This window comes from Chenopodium album, chromosome 4 (genome assembly GCF_948465745.1).
Source record: "Chenopodium album chromosome 4, dcCheAlbu1.1, whole genome shotgun sequence".
In the NCBI taxonomy this organism is placed as follows: domain Eukaryota; kingdom Viridiplantae; phylum Streptophyta; class Magnoliopsida; order Caryophyllales; family Amaranthaceae; genus Chenopodium; species Chenopodium album.
Window position 1 is genome coordinate 67118267 of NC_137837.1, and position 23395 is coordinate 67141661.

Here is a 23395-nt window from a genome sequence, read left to right on the forward strand (position 1 = left end):
ATCTACAATCTACAATCATCAAATTTCTCTAAGCTAAAGCTTCTCTCTCTCTCTAACATTGTAAGTTTGAATACAATAATTGATATGATTTTTATGTTGTAGGGTTCAGTTCTAGGGAAAATATCGTATCGTTTTTATAATCTTGACGCATGACTAACTTCTAACTTGGAACAAAGCTAATAGTTAAATAAACAAGCAATATTGTTTTAAGAAAATGTAGTGCATTAATTAAGCATAATTTATGTTTGATCAGTTCTAAAATTAAACTTAGTTATTACCGGATGTAGACACCTAAAAATGTCTCCCCAAAACCAAACCCGATGATGAACAACCCTTCACCGCCATTATTGGTCGGGTTGAGTATTTAATCCAGGGAGTGCTTAAAATTCATATTCAATCAAACTCGGATCGTAAAATAAGTCCTAATGTTTAGTCAAAGCATAGTCCAATTTTTATTTTCGCCCAAACCTTTTTTATTCATTTCATATTATTTATTATTTTAGCCCAATTAATAAATGATAAACTGAAACGGCCGAAATTATGAAACGGCACTTAAAAATGCTGAGCGTAATTAGGGTAAAAGTGAATCTGGACGCAAAAATGGAAGTAAAATCCATCGTGTCACGGAAACAGTTGTCGCGCCACGGGATTTTGCACTGCGTCACGGTATGATTTCCCGTGTCACGGTGCCCATTCTGTGACATGGGGCTGTTTCGTGTTTTCTCTGCGTAAACCCTTCACGCGCTTTTATCTTCCGTAGGTTAATTCTTTCCCACGTCACTCCAGGTTTCCCCACGTCACACTAAAGTGTACCGTGTCACGACATACTTTGTCGTGCCGCGGCATGCTTTGCCGTGTCGCGGCTGTGTTTTATAGGGTTTTTTATCTTTTTAGGGTTCCGTGTGTTCCCTCTGCTCATTTTCCGTATAAATACCCCCTCATTTCTGTTGTTCGAGGCATCAATTAATCATGTCTTCTCTCTTCTATGCTCTAGCCTAAACACTAGCCTACCTTATTCTTTCAAAATACTTCCTTTAAGCACTCCAAGGAGTCTGTACTTTACCCGAGGTTTTGTCCTTACACAAGGTGTGAAAGGTAGAACTATTTGAGGGTTTGGCCCCAAATCAACTCTATATAATTTAATTTTAATTATCATTTTATTTATTTCCTTGAAGTTACTAACTCGTTTATTGTTTTATAGTTGCAAGCAAGCAAAATCAAAGTAAGAAATCATGTTCCTTTAATTACTATTATTTTTTTAACGATTTTATATTGTTGGATTTATTGTTGAATTTCTTCCAATATTAATGTTAATTCTATTATATTTTTTATGATCACCATATTGCATGTTTAAAGGGAATATTTAATTGAAAATCACGACTAATAAGATAATTTGGACGACCGGTTTAGGTTCCTTTTTAACCTTGTTGTTTAATCAAGTGATCACGATATTTTAGAATTATGTATTGCATTAATATTCAACCAATTTAGCATAGTAATAGTTTGGAGCAAATTGAATTTTTGTTTGCATGCCTTTGAGATCGCAGTAATCACTTTTCATTATAAGAATCGAGTAGAGGCCAATACGGGCGAACGTGACTCCATGCATGACTCACTTCGTACCATCATCCCCGATCCTCCTTTTGTGGTTCCGAGCCATATGGAGGTAGTAATCTCATGGATAATGAATGGGGTGTAACCTTCACGAGTCAATCGGTGTTGCCTATCGTTGCCCTTTTATTAGTGGTTACCTTAAATGATCCGTAAACGGTTTACAAGTTTCTTAAAAACTTGTTGGCGGCTCCCTACTTTCTTTGTCCCTAATCGTATTATGTCAATTCCCGCTTCCTATAAGTTCCAACACTATAAAAATAAAATCTTTTTAGCAACTAATTTTGGCAACAGATTTTTAAAACATTGCTAAATAGCAACGAATATAATGTTTTTCATTGTATAATTAAAAGCGACACTTTATGCTTTAAGTTTTAATAATAAATGGTTACATGTTTTTGATTTGTTGTTGTTTAAAACAAATTGTCTTACTAGTTGTTACTAGATGACATCATATTTTTTTCTTTTGTTGCCATATAGTAACAAATTATGGCAACAAATATTTTATTTGTACTGATTTAGAAACAAACAAAGGCAATTAATTTTTGAATTGTTGCCATTAGAAAAAAGTCGTTTAAACTATTGTAGCTAGATGAGAACATATATATTTTTTTATTTGTTGCCATTGGAAACAAGTTGTGTTACATTTTGTTGTTAATTTATATGTAGATCATTTTTGCTATTATGTATAAAATTATTTGAAGACACTCTTCTTATTACTTGCTGCTATAATGACATTAAATAGAGACGCATTTCAATTTCGTCTCTAATTTAGAGACGAGATTTTTTATTTTGTCCCTATTTTAGAGACAAATTTTTAAATGTCGTCTCTAGTATTTCGTTCACTTATTATAAATTATATGCATAGAAGTAAACAAATAGTACTTGGTATAGTTGGTAAGAAATTCACTATGCGACTTTGAGGCCACAAGTTCGACTCTTACCAAATGCGATTCTTGAGATCGGGGATTCAAGAGCGTTACATGCAAAGTCAAGCCGAGTTGACCTGACCCGAGTGAGATTTCAGATAGGCAAAGGCTGTGATCGGGTTGAACCGAATTGCTAATAGGGATTGGGTTTGTCTCGTTGTGTTGATTGCAACCAATATTTATGATTTGTTGTTATTTTTATGAACCAACTTTAATAATTTGTAGCTATTTTTATGAACCAACATTAATAATTTGTTGCTATTTTAGGAACTAGCATTAATAATTTGTTGCTAATTTTAGCAACGGCCAGTGGTAATCTGTTGCCAAAGTTGGCAACGAATTCACCAAAAAAGCAACCATCATGGAAACTATATTTAAATGGATGCAATATTGCAACAAAATTGCTTTGAAACTGGTAGCCAAAATCCCATGGCAACAAGCCTTTTAGTAACAACAAATTTTCGTTTCCAACCCGTTGCTAAATAGAGTTGGCATCGAATTTTTGGTGAATAGCAACAAATTTTCGTTGATGCTATATCGACTTAATTTTGTAGTGCAAGCATATTCACAACATGCTTTAACGTAGACGCACTTCGAACGACGCCTACATCGGTTAATTCCATGATATGGTTGCGTTTGGTTTTAGACCACGCACACATACACGTTTCAATGCATCGTCTGTTTTAAGTCACAAATCTCCTTGAAATACAAGAATTGCAAAAACCAAACGTTTGTTATGTTGAGCTATCTCCATACAAAATTCAATTATAAGAGTGTTGAATTGCCTATTATGTTGAGCCACAAACTTATACATATTGGCTAGACTCGATGTTAGCTCGTTGAAGGTTAACAAAGAACTATACAAAAATTGTACTTCGTATATATTTATCTCCTTGATAAACAAAATATGTTTATCAAATGACAAAACTGTAAATAAATCAACAACTTTTTATGAAAGTGGACCTCACAATGATTGATTTATTTACAATCATGCCATGAGGACTAGAAAATGGACCCCATAATAGTTTATTTATTTACAAATATGTTATGATGACTAGGCAAAATTATTGATTTATTAACAATTTTGTCATTTGATAAACGAATTTTGTTTATCAAGGAGATAAACTAGGGCTTCCTCATTTTATAAGAATAAAAAAATTATAAAATTTGAATAAAATAATTACTCAATTTATGATTTACCCGCAAGTGTTAAAAATTGTTTTGAGATTCTTAAGACTATAAAGTTGTGCAACAATTTTCTTGACTAGATCCCAAGATTTTTGTATTATATCATAACATTTTTTTATTCACATCATGTATAATGGTATAAAGTAAGAAGGAACAGTGTGCTGAGTGCCAGGGTAAAGTCGTATCCCCTAATCAAAAGTAATTCTTAAATCCTCTAACTAATGTAGATAGGGAAGTAGGGTCGAATCCACAGAGAAACGAGTCTTTCTATTCCTAATTAACTAATATAATCTAGATTATGAAGTAACCAATATGTTATAATCAAAAGGAACTAAACTACGAAGATTAAGAATAAAGAGAAAACAATGAATAAAAGGATCTAGGGCATAAGTTCACCAATAAATAATATTCCAGGGTAAAACATAATAATCAATCATCAATGCATACATTAATCAAATCATAAAGGGCTTTCGCTACGTATTACAATCACACAATTAATTTACCGGTATTAAATCTCATCTTTCGAATCTTGACTTAACCATTTATAAATTAACCTGCCTATTGAAACTAGACCTAAACATCAATTCTCATCTGTCGAATCTCGAATCAATATTGTTAAACTCATTCATAAAAGATCTGCACAAATCTAGTCACAGAGCATTAAATCAATCAATAGGAAATTAATCTAGCATTGACAATATTAATAACCATAAATTACCCCTTCATATTATTTATGGATCCCCACAAACCCTAGAAATAAAACTACTCACACATAATAAAAACTAAACTAATCAAAGCAATAAAACAAGTCATGATCAAAGGAATAAAATAAACAACTAAGATTAAGAGAAGAGAAATCGTTACCAAATAAATGTGGAATTAAGAATAGATTAAGAACAAAGTATAAGAGAGAGAAAACTAATCTAAAAGCTAAGTAGAGAGGGAAAATCTAAGAAATAATTAAGAAAGAGTAAAAAGAAGGTAAAAGAAAGGTACTAAACTCGTTTTACGGGAAAGTATTTATACTCCGTAAGAATCCTAAACTAAAACAAACTTAAACGTGAATAATTAACTCCTAACAATAACACGCGCCCGATCGGGCGAGGCACCGCCCGATCGGGCGAGCCTTTTTCCATCAGGTACGTTTCTCGCGCCCGGTCGAGCGCGTCTTCGGGCGCCTTCCCTCGCCCGGCCGGGCGCGCCTCCGGGCGCCAGCCCTTTTGGCCGGGCGGCTCTCTTGGGCCACTATTTGGACTACGATTGGGCTCCAATTCTTCGAGCCAATCTGGGTTTCCTCTTCGGGTCTTGAATACTCGGTCCAAAAGCCCCGGTATCACATATACCGAGCCCTTAATCACCGGTTCGATGGCTCTAACCGGCCTTGGGCTATAGAAAATGGTCGTGCTTCTCCAATGCTCGTGATTGCTCCATAATATCTCGGGAAAATGCTCCAAAAGTGCAAATCCCTGCAAAAGTCAACCAAATCTACGAAAACACTAGAAAACACCAATTAGTAATAAAAGTGGCTCTAAATAGCCAAAAACACTACTAATTACAACCAAGGGACGGGGGTAAAATACTATATAAAATAGACACATCACTAAGTCATAAACTAAAAGGTATGAGGGGCCAAGTTTTGAACTTTAACCTCTAATTAAAATCGTAGATATCTGGCTATTGACAAATAACAATGATCTGAGCGAATATGAGAATAAAGTAATAGGGTCAATCATCCGCACATAACTCTTGTATGCTTCTTACATGCAATTAAAAGATAGATATTTAAATTAATTAACATGAGGAAAAAAATTTGCGAGTTCGATTTACAAATTTAGTTTATACAAACTCATATGAGCTAGAGATAAAAGTAACATATTACAATATATGTACCAAAATAATACGGAGTATTCTGTATAATTTAAAAGGTGTATTATTTTGAAATAAAATTTTGAATTTGTAGTGTGAGTTTTTGAAACAAATTTGTATTGTTATATTCGAGTATAGAATTTTGAGGCATCCATAAAGATAAATTTAAATATTAATTATTTAATTAAGTATTAATAGTATTTATGTTTGACATGTATCTTATACATTAAAAAGCGTTTCTAAAACAGAATATGATCCGCGTGTCACCTTTTTCAAATTCGACATGTCAACAATACGCGCCACATGTCATTATAAACATGATAAGTCACTTTCACATGTATTAGTTTTGCATCTAAAAAATACTTAAGCCATTTATTAATTGTGTTTTTTTATCCAACAAAATTATAGTTAACTTAGATAAGTTAATTTGTGTCTTATTATACTATTTGTTTCCATTATGTAATGATTGAGTTTGACAACTGAAACATGTTTATAGCAACACTTAAACTCAAAACAACCAAGTTTTTCCATCTAAACAATTGAATTTGATTAGCAAATTAAACAAGTACAAATCAGCAACCCGAGGCATCGCCCGGGCCACACACTAGTTTGATATAATATCTTATCTAAAGCAATATATTTATTAGTTATTACACATATTTAGTAAGTCTTATAACAATTATAGGAGTCGAGCCTCTATGAGCTCCAAAGAAGAATCTCCCCTAATACAAATGATGAAATTTATAAAATGTTTTGAGCACTGAAGTGAGTAGGCATTGCTCATCATTTGCCCATACGTATAGTGTAGCGTCCCAACAAGTAGATTTTTTTTTTTTTTTTTTTTTTTGGTGCAAATGAGGGGCTAGACCCCGAGAGAAAAAACACAAAAAACAAACAAGTAAAAAAAAAAAAAGAACTAAGGTGGGATGAAACGCGGCATAGCTACACCCACTACATCATTATGTAAAATTCTCCCTGAAGCTAGATAAAAATATAGAAATAATGCGTTTTAAAAAATGGTCAAACAAAGCAAAAAATTATAATGAAAGGAGGGAGTGTAAATGATTTTTATGCCATTCTTGAGTAAAATTTTGTGATAAAAATCTCATGTCATTGATTATGGAGCAACTTACTCTCAAATGATGCCTATCATTTATAGTCATAGTATTGAAGGGAATCAAAATGCATGCAATTGTTGAATCATTAACTTTACTATAACTCTATATAAACTCGTTACCACATTACCATTGCTGTCATTTATTATTATCTGCCAAATGAGTGGTGACTTGTAAGGGAAATGATTTTCCACATATATCAATTACATAGAAGCACTATGACAGTTTACACGACATTTTAACTTCCAACGCAGACATTTGCAACAAAACCATCAAATTTTGAGGTCATGCATTTTATATTGCAAAACCAAACAAACTTCCCAAAGCATTTAACCTGCATTTCTTCATAGCCCCTTAACCGCAAAAGAAGCTGAACATCACCATGAAATTAGTTTTATGCCACCTCAGGAGATACTATGACAGTTTACACGACAATCTACCAAAATTTATAACATAAAATAAAATATTTAATAATGCTAAGTTTGCTAAATAAATATGAATATATGAATACAATGCTTAAGATTGGTAGATGAACATGAACATTTTTAACCTATAGTTTTTCGCCACATCACACCATATACACTGGGCCAGCAGAGTACAAAAAGTGCAAAAGCCACCCTATCCAACTTAACACACTAACTAACTATTGTGTGGTGGATATTGCCTGTTTTTCCAATAAAATTTGGGAGTTCATGTACATAGTAGTACCACTTCATATTCTTCCATCTAATCTAAGAGCGAGCCAAAAACATACACATCTAAGCAAAATTATCCATTTGCAAGCAAAAAGAGAGAAAGATGGAAGCTTGTTTCCTCAGCTCAAACTGCATTACCAAGACTACCGAACTTATTCCATTGGCGAAATCTAAGCTCCATGTCCTTCCCAAGAAGAGTTCTCTGCTCCACAGCTATAAGCATGTCACTTCGTCTTCCATAACATGTAAGTTTCTCCTTGACTCATCATATCTGAAACAAATTTTTACCAAATTAGCATTTACAGAAGCAGTGTCAGAAACTCTTGATAATAATCGATTAATCATTGTTTAAGGTTATGCACACGTATGAAGAATTATTTGCTAGCATTTAAAGGTGACAAGTGATATTGCATTAGTACTTTAAATTGAAAAGTGATACTGCATTAATCTAGTAATTGATAAACAACTTGAAAAAATAAAAAAATTGATTAAATAGGGTATTATGTAATAGAGGAAGTTCAAGATTGAAATTCTACTTACTGCCGATTATAACATTAATACATGAGTTCATCCTGTCATGAACTATTACAGAAAAGTGGACAGCCTTATCTCAGCTAGAAAACATACCTAAGCTATCCCCTTGCCTAAATTCCCTACCCTAATCATCAACTGGACCTAATAAAACATTGATCAGTACTTGGACCATCAATTCAAAACAGAAATCATCAACTAAACTTGGAAAAATTTTCTACCATCTTACGTAGGTTGCCAAATGGGATCCTCGTCATCCAGAGATGAGGAAATTAATCCCACACTCAGTGGAGATTGGAGATCATTCAGAGCAAAACTTGTTGCAGCAGAGAAAATCTCTATCCCTGAAAATCCCACAACACCACCACCAGCATCAGCTGATGTTGATCCACAGAAGCAGATAATAGGCGATAATTGGGCCCATGCAATTCACGAGCCTGAAAAAGGTTGCCTACTCATAGCAACAGAGAAGCTCGACGGGGTACACATCTTTGAGAGGACTGTGGTCCTCATGCTAGCGACAGGGCCTATAGGCCCAACTGGAATCATACTAAACCGCCCATCACTAATGTCCATCAAGGAAACTAAATCGACAGTGTTAGATTCATCAGGCACATTTCTAGGCCGACCCTTGTATTTTGGAGGTCCCTTAGAAGAGGGACTGTTCCTTGTTAAAAGCCCAAAAGAGGGGGATGATGGTGTCAGTAAGAGTGGGGTGTTTGATGAGGTGATGAAAGGTTTGTATTACGGGACCAAGGAGAGTGTGGGATGTGCTGCTGAGATGGTAAAGAGGAACGTGATTGGGTTGGATGACATTAAGTTCTTTGATGGGTATTGTGGATGGGAAAAGGAGCAGTTGCAGGAGGAAATTCGAGCCGGATACTGGACTGTTGCTGCATGCAGTCCGAATGTTATTGGGCTGGAATATGTGAATAGTGGAGGGATGTGGGAGGACATTTTAGGGCTAATGGGTTCAAAAAAAGTGTGGTAATAGTTGTGCTGTAAAGCTTGATAAAGTTGATTATAACCTATAATATGCATATAAAGAATGACTGATGTCCTGCAGCATCTGTATATCTGTCGATGTTGTATCCAAGTCATTTTAGTTGTATGTATGTTCAGCTTGGGGGGGGGGGGGGGGGAATCTCTGATGTAAAATGGTGTATTAATAATATATTACTCCCACTTACCCCCACAAACCCTCCAAAAAAAAGGTGTATTATTATTATATTCCCTCTAATTTTTCAATTGTTTCACTTAAACAGATACTCTATCCACATGTTTCACATTGATCATATTTTTCTACTATTATACCCCATCCATTTTAGTTGTCAATTTTTCAATTTGGGATGTACTAAAATAGTTGTCAGGTTTCCAATCATAAACAACAAAAGCATTAAAAGTGCCATTAAACTCAATTTTTATGATCAAAGTAATCTAAAACTAAAAGGTGAGAAGCATCACAATAATTCCCTCATTAATTTTCATTCCCTAGATATGACAACTAAAAGGGGACGGGAGGAGTATAAAAATAAATACTATTATGTCTAACGTCATTAGATATGTATCAATACACATAACTTTTTTTTGTTTTTAGTTATTTTATTAGAATACTTCCTCCGTTCCTTATGTATCGCAACAATAAAAATAATCAAAGTAAAGGCAAGAAATTAAAGTAGAACAAATAATTTTTACAAAATAAATAAATATAAATAAAACTAAGGGAATACTTTCTTAATAACATGCCATGAAATGTTCAACAAGATTTGCAATTTATTGATTATGTATCTATCCAAAATAATATCTATAATATAACCATTTTGGTTCGCCAAAGTTTTTTTTCCCTTTTATCTATCCCCTTTAATTTTATTTTCATTTTAAACCACTTTTGCACCACCTAGTTGTTTTGCACCACCTAGTTATTTTATCAAAATGCAAGTCGAAGCCTGAGTGCAAGATTAAATGCACAGAGAAGGAGTTCAGTATGTAAAAGAGAATCCTATAGCACACTGCCCAGACAAAGCCTGACATTATCCCAATACCGCTATCATACTAAAGATAATGGCTAGTTGCCTAATCAACAAATGAACTAAGTGTAGTGGATATAAGTTAAAAGCTTTCATGTAAAATGCAAGTTAGAACAGAATGATGTGGATAAGCATAAGGCTCTCTACCTGAATTATACTTCGTATGATGATAAAGTTCCTCATTCAGACTAAATCATGTATAGGATTAATTAAAAGTACCTGTGCTTTGGGTTAGAAGTTAGAACAGATCAGACACTTCCTGCGGTGGAGCTCATTTTGGGATTCTTCTAAGAAGTTTATACAAGCCGAAAACATTTCTTTCCTGCCAAAAGTATGGGATGAAGAATGAACGATGCAAGGATGGCGAGAGCTCTCTATCCAAGTAAGGCAATGCCGCAACAACCTGTTTATTTGTTCAACACTTCAACATAAGCAAATAAAAATAAAATAAAAAATTAAAGAGGAACAAAATACTAGAAATACTACCTCCCATGTTGACAAGTCACTACCACGATATGCAAAGGGACGTTTCAAGTGAAGTTCAACAAGCAAGGTACAGATTTCAAGATCCTGGAGCTGCACATAAATGGCAACAGCAATTCAGACACGCAATTTACAATCACTCTCAGGGGACCCTTGGATTGGAAGTAATGAATTACGGTGCAATTAAAGTAAAATAGAAGAAATAGAATGATGGAGGTAGTGATAATTGAGAGAGGAGGAAGGGGTAGGGGAGCTACTATCCCTCCATTGAATATTAATATTTCCCACCCCACCTCTAAAGTAATATATGACCCCCAAAAAGAGGAAATAATTCCTCAATCACTCCTTTCTACCACTACTACCTCCATCCCATCTACCAACTCTTATTTTATACTTCATATTTATTCCCTCCATTTCAAGCATGCCCATGATTTAAATGAAAAAAACTAATTTTGTAGATTAAGAGTAGAAAAGGCTATGATCATCACAATAAACAAGAACTGACAAGGCAGGGGCTGAGTTTGAAATTCATTACATATTGTTTGTCAGATGCTTTGTTCTTGTTATTAAAATAAGAAGGTGCTGCTGAAGTTCCACCAAGTGTTGAATTAAATGGGAAAGGAAGAAGACCCCGGAATCCATCATCAATCCAGCGCACTTGAGCCACATAGTCAGGAATAAAAAACGAAGAAGGGAATCTGTGCCATTCACTTCCAACACAGAGGGTAGAACCTGCAATCACAATGAAAAACAAAGCATAGTAAATACTGAAATTCAAAAAACAGTAAGGTTAAGGACCCACTAAACAATAAAAATGTGAGAACTAGGACATTCCTCAGGAAAAAAAAAAATTAAAATAAAATAAAATTGTTTATAGAAATGTCCTTTAATCTGAAGGTTACTATTCCCCAATTATTACATTAATAGAAGTTAGAAATCATTACGACTAAGACTTATATCCAAGTCATTAATGGAAGAAAGGAAGTGTTGTCCACAGGGGAATTAAGACAAACGAAGAGATTTACTAGCATCTTCTCAGTCTTCAAAGAATAAGTGAGAGAATACAAAACCAAGGAACTGCAACTTTCTCAACAACTTCAAAACAATAATATTTCATCCTGCATAATTACTGAGTTGCTGAAGATCAGCTGCTATGCCATAATGGTAAGATCACGTTTCATCAGATAAACAGAAATTAGTTACTTGCAGCAGTCATACACCCCCTCTGAACCATATTATGGCCCTCTTAAAATAATTAATGCATATTTTACAATCAAAACTCTCTATGCCTGCTACACTAACATGCCATTGACCAATTGCCAGTCAGTTTTTGTGTTCTTAAATTCGTGAAAAGTCAACATGAGCAACACTTTAGGATGGAGATAGTATGCTTTAAGTCAATGGAGAAATCATTACTGCAAGACAAATTAGAAGTGTGCATATTGGCGACGCATAAAGGCCAATAGGCCATAAACCATAATCCAAAGCTTACCATATCCAGCATCCTCATGGTACTGCAAATGCTTATAGATCTCAAGAGGAGCTGAGTACCCATGGATCAAAGAGAAAGTACGTGAATGGGAGACACACAGTATAAAGCCGAGGATCAGTGGCCTGACAAATTTTGCAATCTGTTTAACAAAACACAACAATTTATGTATTAGAGACCATCACAACATTTACAAAAACAGCAACAAAGATTTATGAGGAATTTCCAAACACTCACCATAACAAGCGCAGAACTATCATTAGGGTTGTACTTATCACGGAAAAAATCAGGCATACTTTCAATAAAAGCTGATGCAGCCACACATATTAGTGGATATATCGGATAAAGAAACCTGCAGAAACACAAACAACAAAGTAAGTATTGCAAGAAAGAACAAGGACAGACAATAACAGAAATTTGCAGTCCACTTAACCAAACAAAACATTTTTACATGAGTGATAAACATAATAATTGACTAACATCGATAGACCAGAACAACTTCCAAAATCTCTCTATTCTAAGTTCTGAATTAACACTTAAACAAGCAACATGGGACAGACAACTGCTATCCATGGAACTACTTATGGTACTGCTAAACAGCTGGTGTCACATTGCTTTTGATAATCACTACAATTTCATGGTCATTGTGATTAATCATCAAAGTCGCAGATAATTGTAAACGTAATTACTTTGGCAGACCAGGAAAAGAAAATTAAAAAATAAAATAAAGGAAGTTGTATCAAGGGAATCCAATCTGCATATAGCATAATAATGCATTCCACCAGGCACCAGATGAACAAGCATGTCAGTTTATAAGAAAATATACTGCATTTTTGTAACCACTTGTGTAAAGAGAAGTCACTCCCTTTGTCTTATTAAAGAATCTCTATCCTCTCCCTCCCATACTTTGCCTCTGAGTTTCTGACCCTTGCCAAATTTTTTCTTTAGAATTTTTGAAAGCTCCCACATTCCAACTCCAAAAAAACAGTAAATTCTAATAAAATTTCACAAAATTTAGAATAGAAGTTCTTGTATGATCAGGAATATCAAATCCAATGTTGAGTGTTGATACTTGACATACATTATACAGTTGACAATTAAGTCCAATCACCTGACAATTAATGTGATGTTACAATGACATGCTTCAGTAAGTATCAAGTATTAGTTCAACAACTATGACAAGACTTCGAACCTACAGTAACCCAGCTACAGAAGATGTAAACAAGTAGCAAAAATCAAACTAATCATTGGTTTGTATCAATAAATCATGGGCTAAAGTAGGGATCACCTATATAGCAAATAACCAGTTTGGTAGAATGATCAAAATCTCAAAATAGTAGTGAAAAAAATCCCCAAGAAATTGCATAACATTAATCGGCATCACATGACATGTATTCAATGCAATTCCCCACATCAGCCAACCAGGCCTGTTGCCTGAGTAATGAGTTGAAGCGGTGTAGAGGTCATCAATAGGCATGAAAAGCAATTCAGATAAACAAGGTCCATCCAGATTGATTGCACATTTGCACATCACTAACATGATCTACTTCATCTTTGACATGGTGAAGTATCATTTTTCATGATCACAGGGCATTATCTAGCATACAAAACACACATTATCACTTGGAGCAAAGAGATAACTTAGGCACTAGTCAAAGGAAATTAGTGCCTGTTGGCCGGGCTTCTCAAAGTGCTTCTAAGTGGTAAAAGGAGAAACTTGGCCAAAGAGTATGATTAATAAAAGTAATTTCAGCTTCTTGAGAAGCCCGCTGCGGAATAAAATACATTGTAGATGTAGAAGCTACAATTTGTAGCTTATTGGTTCACTTTCTCGGGGAGGAGTTTAGTCCATTAAATGAAAATTTATGTGGACAAATATGCCCTCAGAAGAAGTTAAAATGACCAAATATCCTCTCATAAAATCAAGCCCTTTGTCCACTCTATCTCCTCTATCTTTATCTCTGTAGATTTGACCACAACTCCAAAAGACCATGCTCTATATTTGCAATTAAAACCCCGAAGTTTTACTGTCGCTAGCCTAGTAGAGATCGTGGTGGCGAAATTGGTGCACTTGTAGAGGAACGGGTGGGAGGGTTGATGTATCCGATGAAAGTTTACACATTTTTAGGATGGTATTTTACGGGTCACTTGGTTGATCTTGAGCAAGTGACAGACCAAGAATAACATTAGGGATCCATTAGTAGTGGTGCCGTGGTGGTTTGATCTAAAATAATGGCTAAAATTTGCAGCAACACTAGCAGGGAAGGTAGAGAAATATGAGAAAGATGATGGGTCTATTTTCATTTTAAAAAAATGAATAACATGTACTCATACAGTACTCATACTCATTTATTTCATTTATCAATTAAATTAATTTTCATTTGTAAAACTAATCTTCATTCATCAAATAAACATTAATATTCTTTTATCAAATACACATTAATCTTCATTTGCATGGCTGTACTATGTTAATTTTCAACAACAATGTAAAATTGTTTCCATTTCTCAAAAGCACTTATAAAATTTTGTGGCCAAACAAATATGTTTCTTCAAAGTGTTTCTCTAAGAACAGTTTCTGGAAAATTACTTCTGGGAAACAGAAATTGTTTTATGGATGCTTGGCCAAACAGACCCTTAGTTTCCTGATATATCCTCAAGGTCAGCTGTCAGGTATGTTCATCTTGAACATAAAAGTAAGAAGGGGAAATAGATCATTTGGCATATCATCTCATTATACCCCACTACACTTACACTATTGACTACCATTCTCACTCAATGACTTCACAAGAAGCGACTATGAAGTGTCCAAAATGTCTAAACAATATGTCCTTGGCTCCTCGCAGCCTATCATGAGCCACCCATTCAGTTACCACATTGAACATTGATTTCAACAGTCCAACTCATCCAAAATCTCACTTAACAATTAACAATTAAATTATATAGTAGTACATATTATAAAATAAGGGAGAGAAATCAAAGATTTTAAGTATATCAAAAAGGAAAGAAAATAAAAAAAAAAATTAAAAAAATTACCAAATTTAAACACATAAATCTACACCAAAACCAAGATTTGAGGGAAAAAAAGTGTGGAGAGAGGGATTAGTTATCAAACCTTTCTTCCTTGTGTGGCTGCAGGGACATAAATCCAAGCCAAATATAAACAGGTGAGATGATAACTAACAACTCTGGAACATACTTCTTCCGCACAGCACGCACAAGCAACGTCACAGGAAACAGCAAAGCAATGACAAAGCAAAAATTAAAATTATTGAATCCATTCCTTAGATAAAACAATGGTCCTTCAGTTCCATACAAGTGGCTTTCACCACCTCCCAACACATTATACAGCAGCAGATTCAGCACAGATGATGTCCATTTTTTGTAATAGTAGTGATCAACAACAGCTGAGAGAACCTAGGACAAGTACACATTGGTAAATGTAATTAGCATATTTAGTACAAAATCCCTTGCATTGAGAATCACACATGAACTCAATATTGCTCCGAGATAGCTTAACATATATAAAAATAAATATATAAATAAAGTTGAACTTACCAGAAGAGCAACAGAAATGATTGTTCCTGAAATAAATGCTTGTTTCAAGCTCTTACGCAAAGAGAACAATGTAACAGGCAGAAAAGCTAACACTGAGAAGGGCCACCCAATAATAACCCCACTAGCTGCGACAGAAACTGCCATTGCTGGTTTTTCCAAAAGAGCCAATGCAGATGCAAGGGACACAGCATACATCGAGAATGAGCTTGGCAAGAAACCTGAAATTGTAGTATCCATATTATAAATCAGACACTGTAAAGAACAAAAAGACTAACAGACGCATCATTTTCTCTTAGTTCTTTTTTTCAATAGTAAAATCAATTCATAAATAAAAGTCATACGACATCTATAAAAAATATTCAAATTTAACAAATACATAGCATATTGAATCAAATAAAGAATTTCTTCATATAAACTACGATCATCGAATATATGTTGCACTTTGGAACATTACTAGCTCACATTGTTGGAATATACCGCCTCTTTGGAGAGACAATCTAACGATTTATTGTAGCTATGAAGATAGCTTTTATTTGATTCATTTTATTGTATTCAAGAAATTGACAAATGCAATCAAGCGGTAATTCTTCACCAAGGAAACAATTTCCCAACAATCCATTAAAACAAATAAGCAAATCCTCCTTCAAAAGAGGAAAAGAAAAACTATGTTTTTCAAAAGAGATAAGGTGTAATGAACAAAAATCATGTCTTTAGAGAGAGAAAAGTTCCTCTTAGAAGAGGAGTTATTAGAAACCTAAAAACAAACAAAAGCAAATGAAAGAAAAACACTCACACACACACACAAGAAATAAACATTGGGGCTTTCCACCAATAAAAATCGATGAAAGCCTTCTCAAAATTCAACAATGGAGGCTAGGGTTTTAGAGAAAGGAGAGAGGAGAGAGAGTTATTCATATTTTATTTTCTCAAAGTTGATGCAAGTATGTAGGATGATCAAGAAGCAGATAAAGACAAAAGAGATAAACAAAAGAAGCAGAAAAGGACATAACAGCATCCAGGAAAAAAATATATTGAGAGCAAACATACTTGTGCTAGCAAAGAAGCATCCACTTGTTAAGCAAAGCATCGCAAGGGTGTAAGAGGCAAGACGTTTCCCGTACTTTCTCGAGAGAGCTACAACAAGAAATGCATCTGTAACAACAGAGATAAGCCCTAGAAAGAGCCTCACAGCATAAAATACTCTGACCTGAAAGGTAGAAAATTTGACACATTTACAAGATTCTGAGGCTTACATTAAGACTTAAAACGCCTACAAACAGCAAAGTTAGTACAAAACTTACCTTGTCTTCAAATAAAAAGGAAATTGGTCCGCCTGCAATAGCATGGAATACGATGTACAGATATGATCTCAGAGCATATTCAGCACTACAAATTGCAAGAGAATCGGAATCAGTTGGAGAGCAAAAGCTTATTCACTATCAGAATATGTTTAATGTTTCCCAACTTGAGAAATGGAGTAACCCATCTACTCCATACAATCATCTCAGATAGATTGTTAAACTAAATCATATCACCATTGACATTTAATCGCCTTTCAAAGTCCGGTCATCAAATCCATGCAATTTAAATTTAGAAATGTAACATTACATTGAATGTGCGACTATATATAGCAACGCCAAATGAAACTACAAGTTCATGCTTCTAACATAAAACTACCGTGAAGCACAAAGAATGAACATCAATTCATAACCAAGATTTTTAGCTGGTAAATAAATCTTAGACTCTACCCATTCACTAAATGAACCCCCCTTCCCCAGTTCCCCCAACTAAATTATGTTACAAAAATACTCATATAGGCGTATTACATTGTATAACAAAACGCCCATGTCAAAATTCAATTGCATAAATACAGAAACAATGTCCCTAATTGCATCCCTTAAAACCCGATCACTCACCTCCGTCACAATACCAATAGCTACAATAATTCAATCATATACTCATCAAGATACTAGATTTCAAACCCGCGCGCAAAATATGGGCTGATAATGATAGAATATTCGACACGAAATATTGGAAAATTGATTTTAGCACACCATTAATTGATTTTGGCACACCTTTATGTGAGAAAGCATAGAAAACTGTGCTCTCACATAAAAGGTGTACCAAAATCAATTTTGGTGTGCTAAAATCATTTCCCGAAATATTGGAATACCAACAATAATGATAGAACATTGTGCCACAAACAACATCAAACATAGAAATAAAGAAACAAATACTACCTCCATTCTATTTGCAACGATTACATTTTCCCTCTCTATTTTATGTCAAATCGTTGCAAATAATATGTAACGGAGGTAATACATATAAACATGTGCATATCTATCTACAATCCCATTAAAATTGACAAAAATGAAACAAAATAAAACCAAAATTAAAGAAAAGAGAGGGAAAAAAAATGGAGTATAAACCTGTACTCCCAAGTCTGAAAGCCAGACTTATAAAGAAGAAAATGCAAAGGTTCCCAGTAATTGAAGACTTCATCGCAATCATGAATGATGTTGGAAGTTGCGCTCAAATATCGCAGCATTCCAAGGGCAAACAATGGTAATCCCCACCCTAAACCACCGTCGTCTCCGCCGCCTTCGCCGCCGTGTTTGGATGGCTTGTTGAGCTTGGAGTATGTTGATGATGGTGCTGCTGGTTGATCTGACGGATTAGTGCGCCGCTGCCGTGTTGTCGTCGCCATTTTTGTGGGGTTGGTTTGTTAGTGTGGGAGTGTTGTTGTTGCCTGAGGTTTTTGCTTCTGGTTTACTTCTCCGATGGAAAGTAAAGATGCTTGAGGATATTATGGGTAATTTAGTAAATCACATCCCTAACTTTTTTAAAAAAATATATATACACGTATTTAAACTATATCATAGTGTTTCAAAATTCAAATTAAAGAAAATTATTTTGAATTTTAACAACAAAAAAAAACACAAAAATGGTATTTTATTAAAAGAAAAAACAACAACAAAATATTTAAAAAGTTCGGCTTTTACCGTCACTTAACTAAATCATGGATAAAATCCGTTAGTGAGACCCATAATTAGGATTGTTCATCAATAGGTCTATGGTAGACGTTGGTCCATCTAAAATAGGTGGACCACAGCCCAAATACAATCCACCAGCACAAACACACTACATATAACGCGGCCCAAATTCTCGTTTCTTTCTTTCCACTCCAACAAAACTAGCATAACATTAAATATGAACATTCACTCTTTCAAAGGCTGAAAAATTCTCGTTTCTCTCTCCTCTGCAAATTCGAACATAGCCATGGATGAAAAGCAAGAAACCAATGCAGAAAGGTAAATAACATTTCTGAACCTATATTTTCTTTAAATTTCTTTGAATTTGCAATTATTCGTTCGTAGTTGTTATAATTTGTTAAAATTTCATTCGTAGTTTTTGTAAATTATGTATAATTTCTGAACAATTTTCACTTTTTAGGGACCCAAATTCTTCTAATAGTGATGAAGATAAATTGTAAGTAAATTAAAACCCTATATAATTGTTGAATTTTGAAATTAAATGACGAATTGTAACCCTAAGTTATTTGAACATGACAATTTCTCAAATCCGAAACAAAAGGAAGAAGAAATTGGATATAACAAGTCAAATTGTTGATCCAAATATTTTAAAAGAGATAGACAAGTAACATTCAGAAAATGGAGAAACCAGGTAAATCATAGGCTCAAATATTTTGTGTTTTTAGTTCATATAATTCGTGATTGTTGTTCAAATGATTTGTGGTTTTAGTTCATATAATCTGTAATTACTGTTCAAATATTTTGTGGTTTTAGTTCATATATTTTGTGAATACTGTTCAAAAATTGATATTGTTATTTTTTAAACTAAGAAGCATTTATTTTATAAGTTCAAATATTTTGTGTTTTTAGTTCATATAATTCGTGATTACTGTTCAAATATATTGTGGTTCTAGTTCATATAATTTGTGATTAATGTTCAAATATTTTGTGGTTTTAGTTCATATAATTTGTTAAAACTGTTCAAATGTTTTATGGTTTTAGTTCATATAATTGTTTGTGATTCCTGTTCAAATTTTGATATTGTTATTTTTTAATCCAAGAAGCGTTGTTTTATTACAGCAACCAATCTGAAGTTCAACCCAAATCCACCACCCAACACCAATCGAAGAATCTGATAATCAAGTTCAAAAGGAGGCTGAGAATCAAGCTAAAAAGGAAACTCAAAAGGAGACTGAGAATCAAGCTAAAAAGGAAGCTCAAAAGAAGGCTAAGAAAGAATCTCAAAAGAAGAAGGTTCAAAAGAAGCAAGAAAATGTTTAACAGAGAGGAAGTTCAGAAGAGTGAAATTAAGGAGAAAAAAAGAAAAAGAAGAGATAATGTTGATGATTTCTTTGATGTAGACAATGTTATGGATCTAAATTATGATCGAAAAAGAAGTTAAAAATCAGATTAAATAAGGAAGAGGGATCTTATAAATTAAGAAGGGAAAAAAAAAAGTTAAGATGACGAGATTTGAAGAACAAGGCGAAATTGTGTTTAATTAAGAGAAGAGTGTGTTTAATGCCTGGTCCACATAGGATAGGTGGACCAGGGTCTATGTAAGAATTTGTAATTGTTCATTGGTCCACGACCAGACCAACCTGGACCGGACCAAAGACCGAAAATTTGAATTTCAAGAACCGAACACCGGACCGATTAAGCTAGGATCGAACCCGGACCGGACTCAAATAATCAGTCTAAAATTACGATCAAACCGATTTGGACCAATTTTAGAATTTTAATAAAAAATTCTAAATTTCAATAATTTATGGAAAACTAGGAAAAAAAAAAGGAAAAACAATATTTTAACCCTTTTTTTTATTATTTGTATGTTAAGTACAAAAAAGCTCATACGACTAAAGTTTTTTCATGCTTGTTAAGGATAATTTTAATCTGTATTACTTGTCAAAAAAAAAATTAATCTTTATTAGAGGTTTATGTATAATTTTAAGTAAAAAATCGGACCAATCAAAGATCGATTTTTATAGGGTATTTGACCAAATCGGACCGAAGATCGAGGAAATAAAATTCTCAACCCGGAGACCTAACTGATTAATTTGGTCTAGGGTTGATCCAGTCCATTTTTTCAATCCAGAACAATTTTTGAACACCTTTGCCCACAATGCCTACGTATCAACATATAATTGATCCAAATAATAAAAAAAATTAAAACAAAACCCTAAAACTAACCCAGCCACCCACTCAGCCATCGTCGGCAGCAAGTCATCGCCACTAACCCATCATAACACCGTCGTTCCCGGCCATCGGATTCTCCACCCTCACTTTATCCCCCTCCCTAAAACGGCAACCCAACCACGACGGCCAAACACCCCTTAGAAATTCCACTATAAACGGTCGTTAAGAGTCAAATACGACCAGTTTATGGCCACTAAGGATCGATTTCGACCACTCAGGCCTTAAATCGGTCATTTTCGACCATTATCAGCCGTATTAGTGGTCGGTGTCGGGTGGTTTGAAAAACACCTGCTCGTTTTTAGCGGCCGTTGGGGAGTTCTTGTCAGGGGTAAGGGGCAGAATTGGCGGTTGGGTGGGAATGTGGGCAGTGGCGAGCCGCCGGTGGTGGGGATGGGGTGGCCGGCTTAGTTTAGGGTTTTTTTTTTTTTAATTTTTAATTTTTCTTTTTTAAAAAAAACTAATTATTTAGCGATACGTGGCACAATAGACCCCACTTAACGGATTTTTGAACGGCAACCGCTAAGTGGTGGTAAAAGCCATTTTAAAAAAAAATTTGTGGTGTTAAAGTTTTTTTTTTTTTTTTTTTTTTTTTTTTTGGTAGTGTTAAAAACCTTTTTTTTTTTTTTTTTTTTTTTTTTTTTTTGTTGGTGTTAAACTTCAAATTTTCCTTTTGTTTTTAAGAAAGATTAGCTTAAATTCCATGCAATGCACGTTTTAATCAACTTAATTATTGAATTGTAATTTTTTTTTAATTACAATGTTAATTTAATAATAATTTGCAAAAATAATGCTCCTTATGTCATATTCTATTTTTTAATTGTTGATGAAAAAAGCATCATAGCATCTCCAATAAAACAGAGTAATTGTGTTCAATTACTCTTGCCTTTTTTTTTTTTTTGGAAAGGAACGACTAGTGCTATTATTGATTTGTGGACAAAAAGTCCATCACTACATAAGGAATTATTAGTGCTATAACTTAGGGCATGTTCCCATTGACTGAACTCAGCTGAGCTGAACTGAACTGAACTGAATATTTTATAAGAGAAGGAAATTAGGAGCTGAACTGAACTGAACTGAACTGAACTGAATTGAGCTGAATTGAATTGAACTGAACTGAGCTAAACTGAACTGGACTGAACTGAACTGAACTGAACTTCAACGTAAGAAAACAGGCCCTTATTACTTCGTATAATTTATCTAACCTGTTTGTCATCCCAAACATATTTATACAAATATGAAGTATTGTATAAAATTTCCACCATAACTTTTAAAAATTCAGCTTTACCCATAAGTCCATAACTAGTTTTAGTAGTATTACCTTCGATTTTTCGGCTATTTCACCAAATGTCACTGAGCAATTTAAAAATTCACCAAATGCCATTGGACTTTTCATAATTCACCAAATGCCACCGAGTTTTAAAAAAAATTCACCGAGTGTCATTAATGACTAACGGCAGTTAACTCTGTTAGTCACTAAGGCTAATTATGCCACGTGGTGGCTTATAATTGGTTGCTTATTAAATTAGTAAATTAATTACTTAATAAAAAACTTTTTAGAAAAAAATAAAACCACCCACCATGCCAGCCCCGACCACCGTCTGTCATTGCCACCACCATATCCCCGCCTCTAGCCAGTCCCCACCACGACGGCGACCCAGCCTTGAACAACCGCGCGGCGACCTAGCCACCCATCCCACGGTTCGCAAACTCTCTTTATCCCTCGAAAATCCTTCCCCTCCCCACCGCCGACGACCAAAGCCCCCCTCCCCACGCCGGAGAACCCAAATCAGTTCATCCCCTTCGAGCTCCACCCTTTTAACCACCACATTAAAATCCCCAAAAATCAAAATCTAGGGTTTTGACACCTTAAACCCCAATATCGATTTCCCTAAATCTGTAACCCCCTTCACTCCCCACTGTTGGCGTCCAATAATTCCTCCGCGCTCCGACGAACCCAAACCGCCCCTTTCCCTCTCATCTCCACCCCTGAACCACCTCGCTTAAACCCCAAAATCGAAAACCTTAAAATCAAAATTTTGGGTTTCGATTTTGGAGATTTCAATTTTGGGGTTTTAAAGTGTCGAGGATGGTGGTTTGGGGGGGGGGGGGATGGAGATGGTAGAGGGATGGGCGAATTAGCTTCGCTGGCGCAGGAGATAGGGGATGGGCGCCGGTGGGAGGGGAGAGAGGTGTTTTTAAAGTGGAGGGAGGGGTTTTAGCATGGGGGGAAGGTGATTCTGGGAAAGAGAGGGTGGCGATGACATAGGGTCAGGGGGGACGGTGGCCGCCGACACCGAAGAGGATGTTGGTCGCCGGTGGGGGTGGGGGCAAGGGGTTGGGCTGGCGTAGGGGCGGTGGTGCGGTGGGAAGAGTGGCTGGGGTTCAGTTTTTTTTTTTTTTTTGATAAATAATAATAATAATAATAAAATGAACCAATTAGAATATGCCACGTGGCATAATTAGCCTTAATGACTAACGGAGTTAACTGCCGTTAGTCATTAATGGCACTCGGTGAATTTTTTAAAAATTCGGTGGCATTTGATGAATTCTGAAAAGTCCGCATTTGGTGAAATTTTAAAGTGCTCAATGACATTTGGTGAAATAGTCGTACTTTTTAATTATAACAAAGGAATTTTTTAAATCTTACAAATAATAAAAGTCAATGGAGGTAGTGTAAG

General features: G+C 34.8%; 2 protein-coding genes across 2 annotated transcripts; one reads left to right on the forward strand and one right to left on the reverse strand.

Annotated features, from left to right (window-relative positions):
- Positions 1-7175: 7175 nt before the first annotated feature.
- LOC145629216 (alpha-1,2-mannosyltransferase ALG9-like) lies at positions 7176-18320 on the reverse strand. Its single transcript, XM_081681761.1, has 11 exons — positions 17919-18320; positions 16791-16875; positions 16537-16696; positions 15490-15707; positions 15047-15348; positions 12172-12286; positions 11938-12076; positions 10981-11177; positions 10449-10538; positions 10182-10365; positions 7176-7675 (listed from the first exon to the last, which is right to left on the reverse strand). Exons 1-10 carry the CDS (start codon positions 18194-18196, stop codon positions 10234-10236), a joined length of 1716 nt encoding a protein of 571 aa, XP_081537887.1. The 5' UTR covers positions 18197-18320; the 3' UTR covers positions 7176-7675; positions 10182-10233.
- Positions 7508-9088, forward strand: LOC145629217 (uncharacterized). The gene is made up of 2 exons (XM_081681762.1): positions 7508-7649; positions 8169-9088. Exons 1-2 carry the CDS (start codon positions 7508-7510, stop codon positions 8924-8926), a joined length of 900 nt encoding a protein of 299 aa, XP_081537888.1. The 3' UTR covers positions 8927-9088.
- Positions 18321-23395: the final 5075 nt, after the last annotated feature.